General features: G+C 44.5%; 2 protein-coding genes across 2 annotated transcripts in view; one reads left to right on the top strand and one right to left on the bottom strand.

Annotated features, from left to right (window-relative positions):
- Window positions 1-22,479, bottom strand: part of LOC144588812 (uncharacterized) — an 856,730-nt gene that overhangs the window by 818,842 nt on the left and 15,409 nt on the right. The gene's annotated exons all lie outside the window — the stretch shown is intronic.
- LOC110090901 (BPI fold-containing family B member 3-like) lies at window positions 4,973-22,392 on the top strand. The gene is made up of 14 exons (XM_078392254.1): window positions 4,973-5,373; window positions 6,144-6,296; window positions 12,220-12,283; window positions 13,316-13,379; window positions 14,749-14,840; window positions 14,995-15,174; window positions 15,506-15,559; window positions 16,256-16,276; window positions 16,418-16,564; window positions 16,718-16,785; window positions 17,635-17,680; window positions 18,577-18,640; window positions 20,439-20,515; window positions 22,208-22,392. Exons 1-14 carry the CDS (start codon window positions 4,973-4,975, stop codon window positions 22,229-22,231), a joined length of 1,455 nt encoding a protein of 484 aa, XP_078248380.1. The 3' UTR covers window positions 22,232-22,392.

The following is a 22,479-nucleotide window of genomic DNA, read 5'->3' as shown; positions in this document are numbered from 1 at the left end:
AGTCCACGGGAGATGCGCTGTAGAACCAAGGAAAACTTGAAACGGAAACAAAGCCAATTGTGGTGATCCAGGAGCCAAAATCCTGAGCAGTTCTTTTCCCCAGAACATAACCTTTTATGATGAAAAAAATAATATTTTTTCTGCATTGTGCTAAGCTGAAGCCTTCTTCAGGCTGGACATTCGAGGAAAAGTAGATAAAGATGGGAAAGGGAGAGTAATGATTAACAATTCCTTTTCCTCTTTCAGTCCTTTTTGCGGTTTGTTTAAAATGGGAGACGAAGCAACCCAGGGGTTTATTCTGTACTTCTTGGGTCCGATGTAAATGTTGCATAAGAGTGGATTTGATGATTGAGAGGGATTCAAATACAGCGGTGCCTTGACTTACAAACGTCCCAACCTATGAACATTTTGAGTTACGAACAGCTCCATTCACAAAATTTTGCTTTGACTTGCAAACAGAGCTTCGACTTACGAATGTAAAAAAAATCAAAAATGGGGAAGGTGAGAAATTTGAACTTTCAGTTACCCGTTGGCCAGCAAAGTGGCTGCTTGTCTGGTACCTCACTTGCCCCAGAGGTTAGAGAGTGTGGATACGGAGAGAACTTCAGACTGCCTACTGCCTGATACTACTTGGTACTGTACAGTATGGACTGGATATTTTTTTTTGGCTTTATTTTGGATTTTTGACTTTCCTTTTTTAAAACAGAGAGGCTGCCTGTTCTGGATGAGTACACTGTATTTACTGTACCGGGGTTTTGCAGCTTGGGTTTGGGCTAGGTGGGGGAGGTTATGTTTCTGTGCTGGCTGTTGGTTTTAAAATCTGTTTGCAAAGATCTGTCTGGCTGTTGGGCTCTAAAATGCATTTCAGTCTTTTGGTTTTAAAATCAGAAAACTGTTTGCAAAGGTCTGTCTGGCTGTTGGGCTCTAAAGCTAAGTGACCTCTCTTTTGTTTTAAAAGTGTTGGTGGGTGAGTATAAAAGTTGCTTGGTTTGTTATAAAATGTGTTTTGTTTAAAAGTTGCTTGGGAAATACTGATTTGACTTACTAGTGTTTTGACTTACGAACATCTTCTGGGATGGATTAAGTTCGTAAGTCAAGTCAGAAACAATGCAGCCAAAGCAATGCTCTGGACAGGACTGGATAGGGTGGGCCCGCTGGACCAAATGGGGGCTTCTATGGAAAGTGGGGCTCAGGGGAGGAGGGAGCTAGGAAGCAATCCTGATAACAATACAGTATAGGAGACTTGGCTGGACTATGTCCTCGGGGGAAGAGACTCACTGTTTGGGGGCTGATCCTGGAAGCATCTGAGGTTCCACCCTCCAGCTGGTAGAACCTGCCTGCCTCCTTCTGCCCCCTTCACCCAACCCACATTTCCATGCCATCTCCCTCTGTCACTGACAGTTCTGCTTTCTAAAACCCATCATTGATTCTCCCCATCCCTGGATATCTGCCAGTCCTGATGCTTTTCCTTTGCAACAGATAGGACAAGGAGAAGGGGAGAAAAGTGGAGGGCAACTTGTACGTAGGTCCACGCAGTAAATTCACAATAGGATGATGGCCGAAAAAAACCTCAGGTGATCATCCTTACTTGCATCAGAGAGGACCGTGCACTAAACAGTATTTTTCTGGCAGGTGTGAGAAGAGGAAGATGTGGAACATTCTGGGACTGGTCTTCTTGTGTGGCCTGCTGAGCCCCTCTGAGGGAAAGCCATATGCAGACAGGGCGACTCTCAGCGGGCCAGAAATATCAAGGGGTAAGGAAGCCCATGGGATCATCATATGCTTCCAGATCTCCAACAGACTCCTTTAAGAATGTTGGCCCTCAAGGGTATCCTTTGCTTAGTGTTGTGTGCAATACACAAACATGGGTGGTTTGTGTAGGAGGAGATATGGGGGTGGGGGGAGAGAGAAGATATGAAGGGCATCTTCCTACAATCTTCTCAAGCATCTGGCAAAGGGGGACAGCTAGGCTTGTGACCCTTGGTTGTTTTAGGAAACAGCAATATGGCCTTGGTAGCAATTTTTTTTGCTTGGACTTTCTCATCACCGTATGGCTCCTGGGAAAGGATGCTGATGCCATATATTCCAGGACTGAGCCAGCATTCCCTGGTTCAAGCTAAGCCTCTCTCCTCACAAGGAGAATGTGAACGTTCTTGCACCACAATCTTTGGCAAATGTGGAGGGTGCCCCTTTAGGGAGCTGTTGAGGAGTTCTTGCTCATTTAACCTCATTTGCATACAGTACTTGGTATTAAACCCATGCATATTGTTTGTACGTTAAAGTATAACTCGTCTCTTGCTGAAACCCTGCAAGCCCATTGGGTGAAATAGAATCATATAATAATTGAGCTGAAAGTGGCCTCTAAGGCCGTCCAGTCCAGCCCCCTGCTCAGTGCAGGAATCCAATTCAAAGTGGATCTGCCAAGGGGGTGGTCTAATTTTCCCTTGAAGGCCCCCAGCATTGGAATGCTCACCTCCTCCTGGGGTCATCGGTTCCATGGTTGTACTGCATTAATAATCAGGATGTTTTTTTTTTACTGATAATCAGCCAAAATCTGACTCCCTGTAACTTGAACACAGCTCTCTGGGTTCCTCCTTTTTACCTTTTTTGAAGATGGGGACATTGGCCCTCCACCAATCATCTTGCCTATCCTCCATGATTTAAAGAAAACAATAGACATATCTCTGTATTTTCTCCAGTCCAAGCAGAAACAGTACAATGGTCCTGTGATGTGTTTTTATGAGATGCTAGAATGGGTTTTGTAGTCATTTAATATTGTCTTGACAGCATCCATCTTGATTTAAAGTCTGCTCTGTAGTAGGAAAGTTTTTCATGCTGTTTCAGAGAAGCTTCGCTCTCTGATTATCTCGTTGCTAAGATGAGCAGAGAGCAGAGACTTTCGTAGTCAAAATAATTCTGCCACAAAGAATGATAACAACTCTCAAGCTCTCATGAGAAAGTTAGGTGGGACAACAAGACCCAGGAGGGGGTGTTCCTTATGAAGAATTCTGGGAAGAAGAAGAAGTTGGTAAGAAGTGGGAAAAAGATGGAGTTGTACTGAGAAAGGTCAGACACGTGCTTTTTCCCATAATGGATTATAACTTTGCTATGGACTATTTTTCCTACCATGGACTGATGGAAGTCAACTGGATTTCATCTAGCGTCAGCCTGTGAAGACCCAAGACACGTGAGATGGACTGTGTTATGCTTTTTATTAGTTAGCATAATTCCATTTCTTTATTTTTATAGCTGGAGTGGGGAGGGGGGTGTTCTGTTTGTCTTGATATGAAAATGTACCTACTGAACTATTTTACCATCAACTGAAACCTTTTCTAAAGCAATTCTTTTCAATAAAGCAGTAATGATTTGATCTGCATGCATTGGTTCTTGTACAGACTAGCTGAATGTCTAATTGGCCATGTGTGTTTGCTACCAAAGATTTAGAGCCAGATTATTCTGAGTATAACTCATGGATTTGTCTGTGTGTGTTGCTTTCTTAATAAAGGAGATTGGCTTTTGAGGAAGAAGTGTTAGACAAGACCTTGCTGAGACCTAAGGGCTCTGCTCAGCAGTCAGAGGTTTGTCTGGACTTCGGACTCATCCCATTCTCCGGCACCCCCGTAAATCTCTTTGGAGATAAGGGGCTGCTTACAGGTCCTATTGTACTTTTTGTTCTGGGGCCATGGGACATTGCTGGTCCTGGGCACAGAAAAGACCACATTCACCACGACATGGGCTGGTAGCAAAAGGGCTAATATTGTGCCCTTTTAAATTACCCACTGAGCTAGGTTTCCTTGAATGGATCAGGTCTTTCTCCTCTTGTTCTTCGTCTCTGCTTTTGTCTATAAAAACCTACCTGTAAGTCATCACTTAGAATTCCATACCTGGATGCTTGTGTGTGGGAATGTTTGCCTTGCTAATAAAATAAGAAGCATTTCCTACACTTCCTGCCTTCGAGGTTATGTTTTCAAAGGAAAAGGATTTGACTCTGCTCCTCTGAACATGCCAAGTTTTCAATCCTTTTTCCTTGTAATGGTTTGTTTTCAAACCATCATCCACCTTGTTCCTTTCAATTTCTATGATGTTGGTGCCCATTGAGCAGGGACCTGTCCCCCAATCCTCCTGTTGATTTAGTTGTAGACATGGGTTACCAAGGCCTGCCATCATTTAGGTTTCACGTAGGTGTTAGTATTTGGTTTAATTTTTATTGAGGTAGACAATGGGTGTTGATTGTGTGGTGCTAGGTTTGGTGGCTTAATTTTTTCATTTACAGTGAACTGTCCAGAAGAATGTTTGTCATTAAATTGGGTGGTATACCAACCAACCAACCAACCAACCAACCAACCAACCAACCAACCAACCAACCAACCAACCAACCAACCAACCAACCAACCAACCAACCAACCAACCAACCAACCAACCAACCAACCAACCAACCAACCAACCAATCAATCAATCAATCAATCAATCAATCAATCAATCCCTGCAGGTTGTCACTAAATCAGGTGCTATATATAAATAGCCAACCACCACCACCAAGATTTCAAGCTCTGTTTTGGAGAGTGAAGAAAGGATCCCTGGCAGGATGGCCCAGCTGTCAACCAGCAGGGGCATATTCAGGCCACGGGCAGGGAGAAAGACATGGAGCCTGCCTGTTTGAAGGACTTGAAGGCACAACTAGTTCTACCATAAATGAGCTGGGAAGCCATGTAAAAATCCGCACCTGGAGACCATGCAGGCTTGTTTGTGAAGCCCTGAAGCCCAGCTGCCTCTCGCAGTCCACCTCTTGGCCTCATGTGTATTGTCTCCTTTTCAGTCTTCACAGGCGCCATACTGAAGAATGGAAGTCTCCTGAACCACTTGAAAGGGATTGTACTTTCCAATGTGAACACTGGAGGACTCTTTGGTCCGCTCAAAGCAAAGCAAAAGCATGGCATCATTGAGTAAGTAGTGAACTAGAGATGTTTGGGAAATGGAGAGGTTTTGCTCTTGCTGTCTTGGAGGGACCCCTCCAGTCTTCTCACAATGGGATCATGCAAGATGTTGGGAACCATGTGGCATTGGAGGGTGGCCAAAGTCAAGGGAAGGGAAATGGACCCCTTTCAAAGCAGATGTCTTGGAGAGACCTGTTGAGAAGCATTTTTGGTCGTGCCTCTGGACCAAATGTAAGAGATGGGGTCATCTACGGCTCTGCCATTTGCCCCCCCCTTTCTTTATCCCTGGGTTGCCTCCTCTTTTTCACTGTGTGCCAACCTCTCTCTTTAGGCTCAAAATTGTGAACCTCAAATTTGTCCATCACAGACTCGTACTTATGCCAGCAATAGTAGGTGCCGAACTGTCTCTCGCTGTCCAGTTGGACATCATTGGCCGCACGTGAGTAATGTCGCTGGAGAGTTTCCAGAGCGTCTTCCTCCCTTCCCACGTTAGATCTGAAAAAGCAGATTTTGTCCATAAAAGACAATACAAATCAAATTAGAGGGTTGATCAGATATAGGATCAAACTGGATCACACTGGATTGTGCTTGATCCCCTTCTGTGCACATGTGACCTGCTTCCTGGTCACTCCGGGCTAGTTTCTGCATGAGTTTCTGTTCAAGTCCTAAAAACCACCAATAGCCACCTGGCAGACGCTTTCATGAACTGAACCATGCACTAAAATAGTGATCCGTGACAAGGGTCATCATCACAGTAAGAGTTTTAAAGGTTCATTTGCTATTTTAGCAGAGTTCGGCAGTAAAGGATTATGTTGCAAACTGTGGCTTCTTGTATTTTTAAGGTTTGTACCAAAATAACTATATTGCAGTACAAAAAATAACATGGTAGGCATTATTTTCTGGGTGCAATCTTAATTTGTTCTTGCTTTAAGGGCTTTTTAATTATCTCTTCAAAAATAAGTATTTATTTCAAAGAAACATGATATAGTAGCAATGGGAGACTTGTCTGCCTGACGTCTCAGGTATGTTATTCTTTTTGTTGTTGCTGAAACACACGAATAATGCACCCTCTCTTTTTAGAAAAAAAAGAGTGGCCATTTTGATGCTTTCTCCCTACTGGATATAAAACTGGATTTTTAGAAGATCAGCTTTGGAATGTGTAAGTGAGAGATTGTGAAGGAGTCTCTCTTTCTTGTCTGTGTCTTTCAGCCTGCCTGATCTCTCAAACTTGGTCAGCATCTCACTACAAGTGACCTTCCGAGTCAAATACGGACTTGCAGACTTCCAAAACAATTCTTTCGGTATTGCCTTTCACAAATGTGGTGCTGAGGCTGGAGCTATTAAAATCACTCTTTTGGGTAGGTGAGTATTGGCACCTTTTTGGCAAGAGGTTTCCTATTGTTGTTGCTGCTCGTTGGTGCAAACCACTCTCCACCACCAGATCCTTCCCAGTCTGGCTGAGCCGCAGGCTTGACACGGTGTGTTTGTTGGTTGTCCCACCAAACTGACAAGAAACCTTCATTCAGTCTCCCAGGGCCCGGCCCCTTCCTGATGCATACGGTCATATCTTCACTATGATTTCTGCAAAGACCTGAAGGCTGTTCTCCTAGGAGCTAAAGTACAGATATCTTTATAGGACAGCCCCGAGACTCAGGGTATGTAAAATAATAAAATACCCCATTTAAGAGTGCCCTGTTTAGCAATAGTTTTGGAGGAGGTAGTTGTGCTAGTCTGAGTAAGCATATCAGGCAAAATCCAAAGAAACAATACAATACAATACAAAACAAGACAAAAACATGTGGCATCTTAAAGACTAACTCTTATATTTTAATGTAAGCTTTTGTGGGTCAGGGCCATGTTTTCAGACACAGGGAAACAGAATGAAACATTTCACATGCAGAGCATACTAAATATTCATTGGCTCTTGGGTGTATGAATTGCAGAACCATAGAATAGTGAAGTTGGAAAGGGCCTATAAGGCCATCAACAGCACATCTACACACAGCCATTTATGGCCTACGTCGTTTTAGGGTACTGTTGCAAATGTCATAATTCCTCTAGGAGACAGAAAACAGACACCAGGCCAGAGCAAAGGTGAGGGGGAAGAGAGAAGGGGTGTGTGGCCGGGAGTTGGAAGACTGGGGATTCAGTTAAAATTCAAGAGGGGAGAAAAGAATATATAAAAATAAAAGCAAAAGATGTTAGCAGAGGAATGACATGTATTAATATAGGGGGATATTGACAGCTTTTGCCTTTGTGGTGAGAGATGGGCTTAGCAGTAAATAAATTACAATATAAATTCCAATAGCAGTAGATTACGGCAGAAATATTACATTTGGTTATGACTTAAGAAACCTAGGCTTATATTCAATCCATTTCTACTGGTTTCCATAATGTGCATAAGTTTTGTCTCAGCTGTTTCCCTCTGTATTCTTGACTTGTAATGATTCTGTTCTAAAATAGTGACTTTCAGATCTTCTACAGAATGTCCTGGTAGATTGAAATAGCTGGAGACTAGAGATGGGGGTATTGGTCTATGAATACGAATATCCCTGCAGAACAGGATTTAACGAGGGTCACCATCCAAGGCTGCTGAGTGGCGCTCCAGAGTGATTGGAAGGAAGAGAAGGGTCACCGGTGGATGTGTGAGTGGAAGGTCTGGCCTCTCTGGGGCCGGACCCTCATTATCTCCAGCTGCATGGGCATATTCGTATTCATATATGAATAACCCCATCTCTATTGGAGACAGGTTTCTATGTGTTGTGGTTTCTGATGTCAAATTTGTGGCCGTTGACCTGTTTCCATAGAGATTCTCCTGTTTGTCTTATGTAGAGAGCAGAATAGATGTGTGGGCAGAGTTGGCATTCGATGTACAGTAAAATCCTAGGTCCATGACAGAGTTTAGTTCCCCCTGTCCGTGTTACTGTTTTGTGGTCCATTGTGTGTTAGTATTTGCTTGAGGTTGGAAGGCTTATCTGTAGGCAAGCATGGGTCTCCTACCACAAGCTTTGAAGAGCGAAGGGGTCTTGGCAAGGATGGGCTGGAGGTCACTTAAGGTGTGTGTGAATGGTCTCTGTTGTGGACTGTAAGTGGCAACTAGCAGTGTTCTGTCATTTTGTTGTCAGAGTCTGTCCTGCAGTAAAGGTATGCGTCTTGCTTTCTTGATTTGTTCCTTCCTTAACCCTATGGGGTGGGTTTTGTAGTCTGAGGAATGCATTTTTTAGATGGTGGTTGTAGGTTTTTCGGGCTGTTTGGCCGTGTTCTTGAGATTTTTTCCCTAGGAACCTAGTAGATATGCTCTTTTGCTTTGGAGTGTTTCCAGCCTCCGGGTCTGTCTGACCATTTCCTCCCCATAGAGGTGTTCCATGTATTCTCGAAGGCTTTCACGGCTGGGATCCGATGGTTGTTGTAGGTTTTCCCAAACAGAATGAAAAACTGAATAGTAGACTTTGGTAGAGACACACAGACACACAGACACACAGACACATACATACATACATACATACATACATACATACATACATACATACATACATACATACATACATACATACATACATACATACATACATACATACATACATACATACATACAGTGGTGCCTCGCATTACAACGTTAATTCGTTCCAGCGAAATTGCTGTAGAACGAAAACGTCGTAATGTGAAAAGAAAAACCCCACTGAAACGCATTAAAACCCATTTAATGCGTTCCAAAGGGCTGTAAATTCACCGTCCAGCGAAGATCCTCCATAGGGCGGCCATTTTCGCTGCCTGTACAGCAAGGAATCAGTCCCAGAAAACAGCGGGGGCCATATTGTTTACTCAGCGGCCATTTTGAAACCACCGATCAGATGTTGAAAAATTGTCGTTTTGCGAAGAATTGGTTCCCGAAGCAGGGAACCGATCATCGCAAAGCAAAATTCCCCCATAGGAAACATTGTTTTGCGATCACAAAAGCGATTGCAAAAAGTTCATCATAATGCGGTTTCATCGTTAAACAGGACAATTGTAAAGCGAGGCACCACTGTACAGTGGTGCCTCGCTTAACAAGGATAATCCATTCCAACGAAATTGCTGTAATCATTCCAACGAAAACCTGTTCAATGCGTTCCAGTGGGCTGAAAAACTCACCATCTGGTAAAGATCCTCCATAGGGGCGGGCATTTTCGGTGCCAGTATGGCAAGGAATCTGCCCAAAAACACAGCAGGGAGCCATTTTACACAGTGGACAGCCATTTTGAAGCTGCTGATCAGCTGTTTTAAAAACATTGTAATGTGAGGAATCGGTTCCCAAAGCAGGGAACCAATCGTTGGGAAGCAAATTTTGCCTATTAAAACATCGTTTTGCGATTGCAAAACAGTTATCGTATAGCGGTTTTGTCGTTTAACAAGGCAATCGTTAAGTGAGGCACCACTGTACGTACATACGTACGTACGCACGTACATACATACATACATAAACCTACAACAGCCATCGGATCCGGGCCGTGAAGACCTTGAAGAATACATTTTGTAGATCCTTGCATTTAGAGTCCCTTTTTAGCAATATTTCATTATAACATGCTTTTCGTCACCCTCTTGAGAGTCAGCCAGCTAGTCATTCTTTTCTTCATCCCTTATCTTCTCTCTCTCTCTCTCTCTCTCTCTCTCTCTCTCTCTGTGCTTCTCTCTCTTTTCTCAGCTCCCTTTTGTGCATATTCAACCAGAGAGAAACACACACCCTAGCCATACATATACTTCTGTGAGCACAAGTAGTCTGGTAACTAAGCAGTCAGTCGGGGGGGGGGTTCTTCCACAGCTGCTTCTCAGTCATCAGCCCCTGCTTCTGTGGGAAAGGCAGCAAAGGCACTGAGTGTATGGGATGGCTGCGGCACCTACTTGTCTCTCCTCCGTCACAGAGATGGGCACGAACTGGTTCGTCCCAGTTCGTCTGAGTTCATAAAGGCAGAGGTACAGGTGCAGCTGCTCCCCTCTCCTGCCTTCTCAGCTCATCAGCCCCTCACCCGGCCCAGCTTGCTTGCTTTTTCCACCTCCTCCGCTCCCAGTCATGAGCAAGAGCCTGGACTTCTCTGCCCCGCCCTTTGGCCTGAGTGGCCGATCAGCCAGGAGGAGAGAAGCCTGAGCTGTTGCTGGGACCGGAAGATCCGTTGAGGAGGTGCAGGGCCTGGCGGGTGGCCGACTGAGCCAGAGGAGGCAGGGAGGGGAGTAGCAGCACCTGGGCTGCCGCCTTTATGAACTGGGACAAACCGGTTCGTGCCCATTTCTACATGCAACTTACAGTACGTGCCCTCTTTTCTCCTCTCCCTCCTCTTCTTCTAGGGCCACAAACTCAGAACTACCTGAAACATCTGTTTTTTTCACCAGTCCAAGAAAGTGTAATGTTATAGTGATCACTGTCTCATTTAGCACTCCCCATTCTAGGAATGTAACCTGAGCTTTAACCAAGATTTTAATGTACATTGAATGCTAGCTTGTCTCTGCACCCAAGAAGTCACCAGCAGTCACTTGTTCGAATGCACCACATTTTATTAAATCTGCACAGAAGGCTCACAAAATGCACACATGGCATCCAAAAACACACGTCTTTTCCCTGACAAAACCTGTCGCCGTATATGCATTTTCATCTCTTAATTTTGTGTGCAGCCGCAAATGTCTTCTTGGACCAGACTTCAGCGGGTGCTTTCATGTCTCCTTTAGCACAATTGCCCCATATTTCCAGAAGAGTTGTTCTTCTCTTTCCTTCCTGTTCAAAAAGGAAGTTCCCATGTCTCTTGCTACGCATGTACCTGAAGAATGCTTTTTTGTTGTGGCTTTTAGCATCTCCTGCTAACTTCAGCTCATTCTCAGCATTACCTTCTTAAGGCCACCCCTGCAATTCCTTGCTAACGCTCTGTACTCTTTCTTTGTGGCCTAGCCTTCTGTTCTCTTCCTATATGTGTCTGTTTTTTTTCCTTTTCAGTTATTTCCTGAGCTTTTTGTAAAGCTACACCATCAGCACCACCACCTTCATCGTGAATCATTCACCTGGAGGATTTTTCTTTCCCTTTCTATTCCTCTTCTGAATACTGATAGGATGGACGAGGAGGCCATCTGGGCCCCTTGAGGTTCCTTTCCAGAGATACAAAGACTGCTGTGATTTCTTTGTAATGGCTGTGTCATTTGTTCCCACAAGGAGAAAGGGATATGGGTTTTACGAGAGAGGGCAATTCTTCTGTCACATGCCTGATTTGTCCATTGGGGGAGACAGCATATATGGCATGGATCTCCCTGGCATATTTCAGTTTCAATTTCACACAGTGGGGAAATCTCCTACCACCACTAGCCTTCTCGTCTCATTTTCGTAAGGTGTGGGTTCACTGACTCTGCTTGGCTCAGCTTCAGCCCCTCTCATGCCCTCCTGTGGGGGCTCCTGTACGTCTTCCCCTGCATGCTGTCTTCCAGACACCTCTTCAGGAATCTCAGACTGTTTTTGCAGTGCCAGGGCCGAAGAGCATCTTCTTCTTCTGCTGCTCCTAACTGTGGCTCCTTTCTGTGGGGCTTCCAGAGCTATGTTTATTCTCTGCTCAGCATTCTCCTGCCATGCTTTCTCTTGCTGTTCTTCCACCTCCAGTGTCTCTTGTGGTTGTTGCTGTTGCTGCTGCTTGGGAGTTCAGTCATCTTCTCTTATAGCCTTAAACATGGCCATTCACTGCTCCAGTTCTTTCACTTTTCTTTCCAACAGTGCTACTCGTTTGCACCTGTTGCAGGTGTATCCCATGTTGTTCTTAGGCACCAAGACCATGTTACGTCCGGTATGCAGGACACCATCCCTGAAAGGACTCTGTCCTCAATAATCCCTGTTGCCTTTTTGCTTTCTCCTCTTTGCCTCTGAAGACCCTTTCTTTTTTCTCATCTGCCTTGAAAGATGCCGAGAAAGTCCACTAAAATAAAACTATATCCAGAAATCAGAAATATTGCCAGGTGCCTCCCTCTTGGCCTTCCCTGCTGAATTCCCCCATCAAAGTTTGTTAGGATTCCTTGTTTGCTCGCTCTGGTGGCTCACTCCTTGGGGTATGTTTCAGTTTTGTTCCTCTGCTGTGTTCTGTTAGGAGTCAGCAAACAGAAGCCTCCACACAACTGGAACCAACAGCTCACACAGCCTTCTTCCAGCTGACTGATTCTTTGCTGTAGGGTTTCACTGGCTCAGAGAATAGGACAGGCAAAGAAACCCTATATGCCTGATGTATTGACTTGGAACTATGTGCAATAAAGGGAGCTTTCGTGTGCATCTTGTTTTACATTGCAGCACAATTTCACCATCGCTCCTGGTTGCCATCCGGAATGCCCTCATTGGTGATATAAACCGTCAGGTAAGTCCACAGATGACACCAGTGTGTCAGACTGTTGTTTGTCCAAAAGGGAAAAATGTGTTTGTGTCTGGAACCTTTGAATAGGGCAGTACCGGAAAAAAAGCAGTTTGTTTTTCTGAATGGTAGGACAGCTGTTCTGCCTGGTCCATCTCTAAAATTCCCATCAACCATCAGGGTCCTACAAAATAAACTGCCAGATGTGGAAGGAAGGAAATTTTAGATTAGGCATCCTTCAGTCTCAAGAGACAATGGTAACGTGCTCTGAACAGAGGTCTTGGAACAGCGTTTAGTGTGGCTGAGAAGGCCAATTCAAGAATGACACAATCCCGTCCACACTGAAGACAAATACAATCTGTCTCCTGTCCAGCTCCCTGATTTTGCTGATTTTGGGACTGCCTCTTTGCCTTGGCCTGCTGTACAAGTGTCTCTTCAAATTGGGAGAGGCTGTGATGCAACGCCTGCCTCCAGGCTCAACGCTCAGAGGTCTAGGTTTCCCATCTGTGGAGGTCCATTCCTAAGGCCTTCAGATCCCCCCTTGCAGATCTCCTTGTGTCGCAGCTGGGGTCTCCCTCTGGGGCGATTTCCCTGCACTAAGGGAAGGAAGGAATGAACAATAAACCAAGCATGACTCTAAAATACAAATAGGTCAGAGAAGAGAGGAAGGATTGGCGTGTTCTCAGTGGAGGTCACGACGACCTTCCTTTGTACTTACTAAACACATGGTACCAAGAGGGTTAAGGATGCTGTTGCTGGAAGCTTCCCACTGTTGACATCACATGCAATGGCTGCTGGTCCCTTGTTCCACTTCTGGGACAGGATGTCATTGGATAGCTGCTGCTGGAAGGCAAGAACAAGGGAGGGCAAAGATCAGTCTGTTTTTTTTTGTCCTAGGTCAGCTCATGTCCACCCAATATGTGGCCTGCTTTCATTGAAGGAGGCAGTTCAAATCCAGGGAAAACTGAGCTTCTGCGGGGCGGGGGGGGGGTTGTTGTCGTCTTGCTCAAGGTCTGATCCTTGTTCTTCGTCCTGCAGATATGTGCTGTTCTGAAGACTCCCTATGACTTGGCTGTAGCACACCTTGTAGGCACTTTGAATGGTAAGATTTTTGTACATGACCTTGTCTTATGACTTCGGATTTTAAGAGCTTGAAAGTAACACGCTAAGATCAAAACTCATTACTTTAAGATCCTGCCGGCTGCACTTGTTGGGTGTGCTTAGAACAATGGCTTGGCACTGCTGGAAAGACGCCACACCTGGTGTAGATAAGTAGATTGTGTATTTCATTTATGCAGCAGAGGTTGGCTGTAATTTTAATATCAAAAGCAGAACATCAAGTACATCTTAAGCTCAATTTTCACAGGTTTTAGAATTTGTACTTGCAGTTTTGTTCCTTGCTATAAGGATAGTTTTTTTAAAGTAACATACCTGTGACTTCCGAAAAGTTTACATGTTTTCAATCACTCTTAAATTTTTGAACATATAAGCAATGTAGAAATAAAGCTGGATAAATAGACATGATCAGGAACTGACCTTAGTTTCATGCTGCCTGGGAAATAGTGTGTTTGTTTTGGGGAAAATTGCCTAAAAGCTGCATTATGAAAAGCAGTGTTATTTGAGCACGCCATCAATTCAAAATTTCAAATAGTGACATATAGAGTGTATTACAGGAGTCAAATGTTGAGACTAGCAGTGCACAGACTGATGTCACCAGGGTCCTGTCATCTAGATAAGGACACAGCTGGGTGATTTACCATAGTTGGCAAAAGGCAGAGTGCACCACAGCAGGGATCTGCTCAAGCTGTGCTCTCTGGAGTTGACCCTCAGGGGAGGATCGCAGCCATCTGAATGCAAGGCCACCAATCCCCAACGCTGATATTCTGTGGAGGTGGATCGTATCGAAAGCATCTGAGAGATCGAGGAGGACCAAGAGGGTCCCATTGCCCCAGTCGGACTCCTTTAGCAGGTCTTTTTGCAGCATGACCTGTGCTGTTTCGGTGCCGTGCTGAGACCTGAACCCAGACTGAAAAGGATCTAATGAGTCAGTTTCCCCCAGGAATGCTTGAAATTGGTCTTCCCCCACATTGGGGGGGGGGGGGGAAGTGTCTTTCACTTTCCACCATTGCCTATTCCTTTTAATGACCTGGCAAAATTGGCCACAAACTTTTATTTGTGGTATATATATTGGGAAAAGGTAAATAATATATATATATAAAATCCTTGCTTGGCAACAGATATCAACCAATTTAACCCTTGTGCAAACAATAACATCTGAATCAATTTAAGTGAAGCTTAAATGCTGTTCTTATTGCTAGTGTGACCATGGCAAACTCAGCTGGACCAATTCTGTAGAAGCCCATGATGAACGGCCTCACCCTATAGGCCAAGGACAATAGAGAGGAACAGATTCAATAAGAGCCCCACTGGGGGCGTCTTGACCATCATGGCTTGTTCTTCTTTTATCCTAGTGCCTCTTTCTTTGGGCCCCTACGCAACTCTGAGGTGTTCATTGGCAAGAATGCCCCTGGTATACGACACCTTTGCTGTTTTAGATTTATTTGTAAGTATCAATGAACTTCATGTCCTTCTGAGGTGAGCCATTGCCTGTTCACCCTCTGACCCTGTTGACATTAAACCTCAGAGAGGGGTTGAATGTCTGTCTTTATTCCTAAGCGAAGACATAACAGGCCCCCATTTTCTATTTTTCCCCCCAGATCGATGTTGAGGTGCCAGGAAAGGGGAATCTCTCCATTCCCGACTCTGCCGGCTCCATCAACCTGCCTCCCAGGGACAAATTTAAGCACTGCCAGTTTTTCCATCCAGAACTCTTCAACATTGTGCTGTCTGTTTTAGCTCCAAATGAGCCGCAAGAACTGAGCTGCGCCCCGAATAAGGTGAGCGGGTGTTGGTGCGGGCCAGACTGGCAGGTTGACTTGGAATGACTAGAGGTTGTGAACAGGTGAATTTTACAGTTGACATGGATCCTTTGAAGGCAGGTGGGATTCTTTGGACTGGGGGGAATGCCAGTTCGTTAAATGCAAGGAGAAACCTCTGTGCTGTAAGAGAATTGCTGACTTATCAGAAGAGCGATGCATTTTCACCCTTTTATGATGCCTAGAATGTTAAATGTTGTGCCACTGTTAGTACCTAATGTGGATAATGACACAATGGCTCTTCCAATGCATGTAATGCAATCTTCTTTCCCTCTCCCCTTTTCTGAAACAGTTCAGTGGAGCTGATGAACTGAGGAGTGCCATTTTGGCTCTTGTCCTTTCTAAGGTGAGTGAGTTTTTAGAAACATAGCTTGGCATGAGTCCCACTGCTTTACTTGCTTGGCCATTGCAAAAGCAACCTTCTGAAGGGTTGACTTCCAAAAGAATGAGACACAATGGCTCTCAAGAAAGAGGTTCTCCCATGGATCCTTTCTCATGCGGTTGCCACCTATATTTCATCTAACAGATGCTCAATGCATTTAAGAGCAGGCAGAAATTCAAGCTCCCCCCCCCCCAATGTTATATATCTGAAAAAAACACTGTCTGCTGAATTTCTACTCTTTTTTTTTGGTACAAACAAAGAGATCCTGGTGGGGCGTAAAAGTGCACTTTCAGAATCTTGGCAGGGAAAAGTGGATGCTGGGATCCTGCCCCTCAATAGAACTGAGGGGGGGGGAGTACTGGAAAGATGGTGGACCTCTGCCCATGTTCCTCTCCTGTTCTAGTGATCCTTTTGAGGTTGAGCATGAACTTTGAGATTAGGATGAAAATATTTCAAAGGGGGAAAATTGTTTTGGAGAATATGTTGAAGCCCTAGAAAAGAACAACTTGTGCAGTTAAGAAACACATACAGAAACACACACACACCACATGAACATTGAGTGTGGCCCAAATGTTAACTGCTGTGTATATTTTCCTAGGAAGACAAATGGTAGTTTTTCCAAGAATCTGTATTTATTCTTTTTCCCCCCTTTCTTTTCAGAACCAAGGAATTATCTCTGTGGTACGTGATGTTCATTTGGGGACTAATCCCGGAGGGTGCGTGGGTGGGGGGTGGGGGCAAAGCAATCCCCCTACCCATTTTAGCTCTTCTTCTTTAGAAACTAGGGTGATGATTGGATGCGTATCTCATTTTTCCCACTAGGGTGTCTTGCACATTCGAATTTCCATTGAGGTGAATCCAGCGATAGTTTTCGGACCCAACGGCATCGTCATCACTGCCACTCTCAAAGTTGAGTTTTTCATCAGAAACACAGATGGATCTATCTATTTCGTTCTCGTCGTGAGAAGTGTAAGTAGCACCTTCTGGATGACAGGATGCTTTGGTCAACACCAAAAATGCCCCCAACGCTACTGGTTTCTGCCATATTGAAAGGAAGGGGATAACCTTTCAGTTTGACCAAACTCTGCTCCCTGCTAAAGGTTTTCAAATGTCTGTTTCCAGAGAGTCACTTTGGGTGCTGTGCTGTCTTTTGTGAAGGGAAGACTGATCTTCGTGGCATCCGTCACTGGGTAAGAAGAAGCCCTTCCTTTCTGTCCTCCATCTCCCATCCAGGATTGGATCTGGGCAAGAAGAGGCAACTGTGCAAGAGTTTCTGCTTAGAACTATCGTAGGAGGACATTTTCCATCAAATGCCTCTCTGATCTGGGTCTCCGACTCAGGCTAATGGAAAAGTTGTTTTAACGCTTGGATCTTGGGGAATTTTGCCATGTGGAATGGCTTACCCTATATCCCCAAAATTAAGACAGGGCCGTTTGTTAATTTTTTACTCCAAAAAACACATTAGGGCTTATTTTTTCATGTGCAACCATCTACATTTATTCAAATACGGTCATGCCATCTTCTTCTGGCTGCTGCACAGCGGTGGAAGGCAGGGTTTCACTTAACTGGGGCTTATTTTAGGGGTAGGGCTTATATTACAAGCATCCTGAAAAATCATACTAGGGCTTATTATAAGGTTAGGTCTTGTTTTAGGGGAAACAGGGTAGATGATTCCCTAGGAAGTATCTGTCTATGCACCCGGAAGGATTGTACCTATTTTGAAGGGATCTGCTGGGTCCCTCATCAAAATCCTCCATTCTGGAAAACTTTGCTGGGCACCAACATTCAGAGGCCTCGGATAAAAGAGAATCAGTATTCCAGGCATATTTTGGAGGGGAGAGAAGGAGACGTCTGTCAGGCAGAGGGCATTTTCAGGAGAGGAATTTGAATCATGGTCTGAGTCAGGGGCTGATGGAGTTCAGCTAAAGCGAGATGTGACAAGGATTGTCCTTGTAGACATGAAAGCAGCTACTTGGCAGTTTTGGCTGGAAGGCCCTAATTCTTGATCCTGACAGTCTTCTCTTTTTTCTGTATTTCAGCAATGCACTGGAGCTGATATCTTCTGATGCTGGGGTCTCTGATGATGTAAGTCAGTCTTTCCTGGACCTTAATGTTCTTGCTTTCAAGGATGCACATTTGGGTGTATCCTTTAAGTATAAACAGGGGAAGGGGGAATGGCTCTGTGTTGGGGCATGTGCTCTGCTTTGCAGGCAGAAGTCCCCTTGAACTTCCAAGTGGGGTTGAATGACAACTGTCCTTGTTTAAACCACTAGAGAGTTACTAATAGAGAGATCTATTTGTTGTTGTTTAGTCGTTAAGTCATGTCTGACTCTTCGTGACCCCATGGACCAGAGCACGCCAGGCCCTCCTGTCTTCCGCTGCCTCTCAGAGTCAAAGTTATGTTGGTCAATTCGATGAACTGTCCAACCATCTCCTCCTCTGTCATCCCCTTCTCCTCTTGCCTCTACACTTTCCCAACATCAGGGGCTTTTCCAGGGAGTCTTCTCTTCTCATGAGATAGGCAAAGGATTGGAGTCTCAGCTTCAGGATCTGTTCTTCCAGTGAGCATTCAGGGTTGATTTCCTTTAGAATGGATAGGTTTGTTCTCCTTGCAGTCCAGGGGACTCTCAAGAGTCTCCTCCACCACCACAATTCAAAAGCATCAATTCTTCAGTGGTCAGCCTTCTTTATGGTCCAGCTCTCACTTCCATACATCACTACGGGAAAAACCATAGCTTTGACTATGCGGACCTTTGTCAGCAGGATGATGTCTCTGCATTTTAAGATGCTGTCGATGTTTGTCATTGCATTCCTCCCAAGAAGCAGGCGTCTTTTAATTTCATGGCTGCTATCACCATCTGCAGTGATCAAGGAGCTCAAGAAAGTAAAATCTGTCACTGCCTCAGATCTATAATCAGACCCAGCATAGGGCGGCTTCCTATGCCTGAATGTCCACCTTTCACCTCTTTGCTCCCTTGCAGGTTTCCAGTCTTGAACCGCATTGTGCCAACTTGCTGGGAGAAACCTTTTTGCTAGTTTTCAACGGTAAGACCCCAGGAAGGATTCAAGAAGCTGGCTGGTAGCAGTGGGCAGGGTCTGTTGCCTCCACAGCCTCTTTGTGGGTTTTTTGGAGGCATCTGGCTGGTTTCTAAGGAAACAGAGTTGGGACCCTCTTGTCAGGTCATGTGCTTGTCCTTTCACTGTCTCTGTCTCTCCTGAGAAGACAGGGAAAGATCCCCCGTTATGGAACTCTCTCCCCAGGAAGACACATCTAGCACCAACTTTAGCCTTATTCTAATGCCAGACAAAAGCTTTTGTATTTAGAAAGCTTCGGAATTAAACTCTTGTTAATTACCGTAATTAAAGTCTTGTTAGGGGTCAATCACACATGCCTCTGTTGTATCAGTTAGTTTCCCCCCCCCAGGGGTCACGTGGTAGATATATAGACCAAAGTGTCCCCATTGTTTGTTTGTTTATTTATTTATTTACTTATTTATTTATTCACTTATTTATTTATTTCTTTATTGTGCTCCCATCTAGACCAAAGTCTACTCAGGGGCTGCTAATAACATATAAAAATAATAAAATAAAATAAACAACAACATTTAAACCATAAAGATAACAATAAATTAATTATTGACAGGAGGGAAGGCCTGCCTAAAGAGCCAGGTCTTGAGCTGGCTCTTAAAAACACCCAGCAAGGGAGCCAGACAAATTTTGAGGTGAAGATTGTTCCAAAGGCGAGGGGCCACTGTAACTGTATTGTTACATGTCTTTCTGTTTGAACCATTATAGCAGGTTACACTGCTCTTTAATTTGGTATTGATTCATTTTCTCTACTATTTCTTAGGGCAATCAGCCTCCCTTGTCCTTGTTAAAAAATTACAAACGTGATATATTGGTAGAATGTTATGAGTCTTCTCTCCTCCTCCTCCTTTCCCTTCCCTCCTTTATTCACTCGTCCTGTTTTCCTTATTTCCCTGCATATCTCTCCCTCTAAATTCCTGGATTATAATTTTCTTTTCCCTTTTGAACAATGTCTGGAAGAGGAAGCGGGTTTTAAAAGACTTGCAAAGCATTGTGAAGAGAAAGATTGAAAGAAAGAGAGAAAGAGAGATTTGCATTTACAATTCAAACCTGGAAATGTCCCTCTCTGTTCAAGCTGTCCTTCATGCACAAGGGGGGGGGAGAAGTGTGTCTCCTTCTGACCAATGTATTCCTGTTGTTTTTATGGCTGTGGCAGCTGCTATTAGTGATTTATTGGTTTCCTTTTTTAAAAATGAAAAGGGTACAATTGCAGTGGCCATGAAGTGGCCACAGGACCCAAAAACCAGACCCCTTTGCAAAGGAAAAGCAATGTTCACCCATGCTGGAACCATAAGGAATTAAGCAATATGACATGATTGGTACATTTTAAAACAACCCTCAAAGTGAGAGGGAGGTAAACTGATTGCTGGGGCAAATGAATGTTCACTGTGCATAATGTGAATAATAAAATTTTGGAACGATCCAAATAATGGCAAAAATGGTACAACTGGGATTCTTGGCATGTGTGATTGAGACCTTCGTTGTTTTATCAGCCTGCAGTGGCTGTTTTCCTTTTTACGACTGCTTTTGATGCACTGCGTTTTGCTCATATTTTCATCTAATCATAGATGAGCTCTAGTTTGGTGAAACATGTTAGACCAACATTAACAGAACAAAGAGAAGTTTCTCTAGCCCTGTTTCACAGATCAGAGATCAGTTCACGGTGGGAACCCAAGCCCTGGCTCTTGAGACCAGCCTCCATCCATGCCAGCACATTGTTTTCAGTGCTGGATATAATATGATTAATTAATTCTAGGGCGCCTTGCTGTTGGAATCCCAGTGCCTTCAGTCTATGGTATTGTAATGATTAATCCGACATTCCAGTTTTTTGAGGTAAGCCTTGAGCAGCGTTTATACTGATTTCTTTGAGTTGCCATTCATTAATAGTAGCAATATTTGGTGCTTTACTGACATTATCCAACTGGAACGATCAAAGGAACCGAAATGGGGAGGCTGGTATTTTTTCCATGCTTGTGAGTGCTAGGATTCGAGGAATGAGTTGAAGGTGAAAGGATGATGGCTTAGCCAAGAGAGAGGAGAAATTCAAACCAGGGACTTCCTCTGCTCACTACTTCCTCCAACATTGCCCCGGAGGGGCAGCCAAACCATTCTGGCTTTCTCCAAGTCCTCTTGCCATATGGTCTCTAGAAAACAGAGCCCACAATTCCAGAAATGTGCTTTTGGATCAATCAGTCAGGAGGAGATGAAAAAATGGGTAATGTCCCCAAAATTGTGACAAAGTCTAAGAAGATAGAATACCATAGCTGTGCAATAAGAAACAAAAAGTATGAAATGATCCCTAAATATAAACTTAGGAAGAAAAGAAATTAAGGAAGGAGAAGAACCTATTGGCTGAAGAACCTGGGAGAATTTTATTTATTTAAAATATTTTTTATCCCACCTTTCTCCTTAAAAAGAACCAAAGGCGGCTTTGATGCAAGAGAGCGTCACTGTTTCCAGTTGGAAAGGAACAGGAGGGAGAAGAGTAACCCTAAAGATACAGCAGGTTCTTTAGGAAGGCAGCAGTGATCTCAAGCTGACCTTCCTGCAGTGGTCGCCAATTGTGGGGGCGCTGAGAATCCACTACTGCAGTTTGCAGTCGTTATCTGACCTGCCAAACCTAAGCTGCAGACAGGAGTCCATTCCTTGGGTAGCTGAAACACAGAATAACCGAGACTGGTCTTACAGTGGAGCCTCTGAAAGCTAGTGACTTACTTTCTTCCTCCTCCTCCTCTTCTTCTTTTTAAAATAAGGGAACCGATGACAGCAATTAATTAAATAACTAACACAAATTTAGGAAAATATATTTTGGAAACAGTTTGCAGTGCCTCTCAAGGAGAGGTAGCTGGAGCAGATTGGGGAGCCAATTAGGGAAAGAGAGGACGAAAGGAAAGGAAAGGTTTGTTTATGTCAAAGTGAACTTTTCAGAGCCTGTCCCTCAGTGAGAGATGAACTGGACAGTGGCTTCATATCTTCCCGGTTCCTCCCTCGCCCTGGTGTTTGCTGCCTAATATCAGCAGGGCTCCTGTCCCCTTTCTCCGATGAGAAGGAGCCACCCCTCAGATGGGAGTTCCAAAAGTCTCCCTTAAGTAATCTTAAGTGGGGAAATGTTGGGAAGGGGGGAATCCCACGGAAAACTCATCCAAGCAGCGGTTTCCACCAGGGGAAGAAGCAAACGTCTCTTTAGAGAGAAAAGCATGGAAACACTGAGCAGGTTTTCTCACCCAATTTCTCTGCCTGATTCCGAGGAATATTCAGAACGGCTCAGCATGACAGGACTTATTTAAATTCTGGTTATTTTGACACGATGAAGGAAGGTTTGTGCAGACAGGGTCCAGATGGGGAGCCCAGATCTTCCCCTGGCAATCCAGCTGTCTGGGAAGAGGTGGGTGGCAAGAAAGGAGAGACACAGGTTCATGGGAACAGCAGCCCCATTTTCCTGCTTCTTTCGTCCTTGGTCACTTGTGCTGGAAGACGTGATGAAACAGAATGCTTACAACCATCTCTCTTTCTTCCCTTGCTTAGGGTGCCCTCGTGGCCTGCGTTTGAGCCGGAGGATGCACAGAGGTCTCTGGGACCAGAAGGGAGGAGAGACCAGCACAGAGAGAAGGCCCTTACATAAAGTTTTCCCTGTGTTCTTCTAAGTAGATCCCTACAGTTTCCCTTCTCTTCGGTTTCTTTTCAATAAATATCTTGGTTTCTGCTGACTAGCTGCAAGGAGTCCCTTTCCATTCTTCTAAGAGATGGAGCAGGGCAGGGATAAGGCCACTGATACTCATGGCCTTGATATCAGGGGT

The sequence above is a fragment of the Pogona vitticeps genome, chromosome 4 (genome assembly GCF_051106095.1).
Source record: "Pogona vitticeps strain Pit_001003342236 chromosome 4, PviZW2.1, whole genome shotgun sequence".
NCBI lineage: Eukaryota > Metazoa > Chordata > Lepidosauria > Squamata > Agamidae > Pogona > Pogona vitticeps.
This window is presented reverse-complemented; position numbering and strand designations above follow the sequence as displayed.

Coding starts and splice junctions, on each gene's coding strand:
- LOC110090901 (XM_078392254.1), top strand. CDS start 4,973: ATGGAGAGGTTTTGCTCTTGCTGTCTTGGAGGGACCCCTCCAGTCTTC. Junction 6,297..12,219: donor AAAATCACTCTTTTGGGTAG/GTGAGTATTGGC, acceptor TTTACATTGCAG/CACAATTTCACCATCGCTCC. Junction 15,175..15,505: donor TGAGCTGCGCCCCGAATAAG/GTGAGCGGGTGT, acceptor TTTCTGAAACAG/TTCAGTGGAGCTGATGAACT.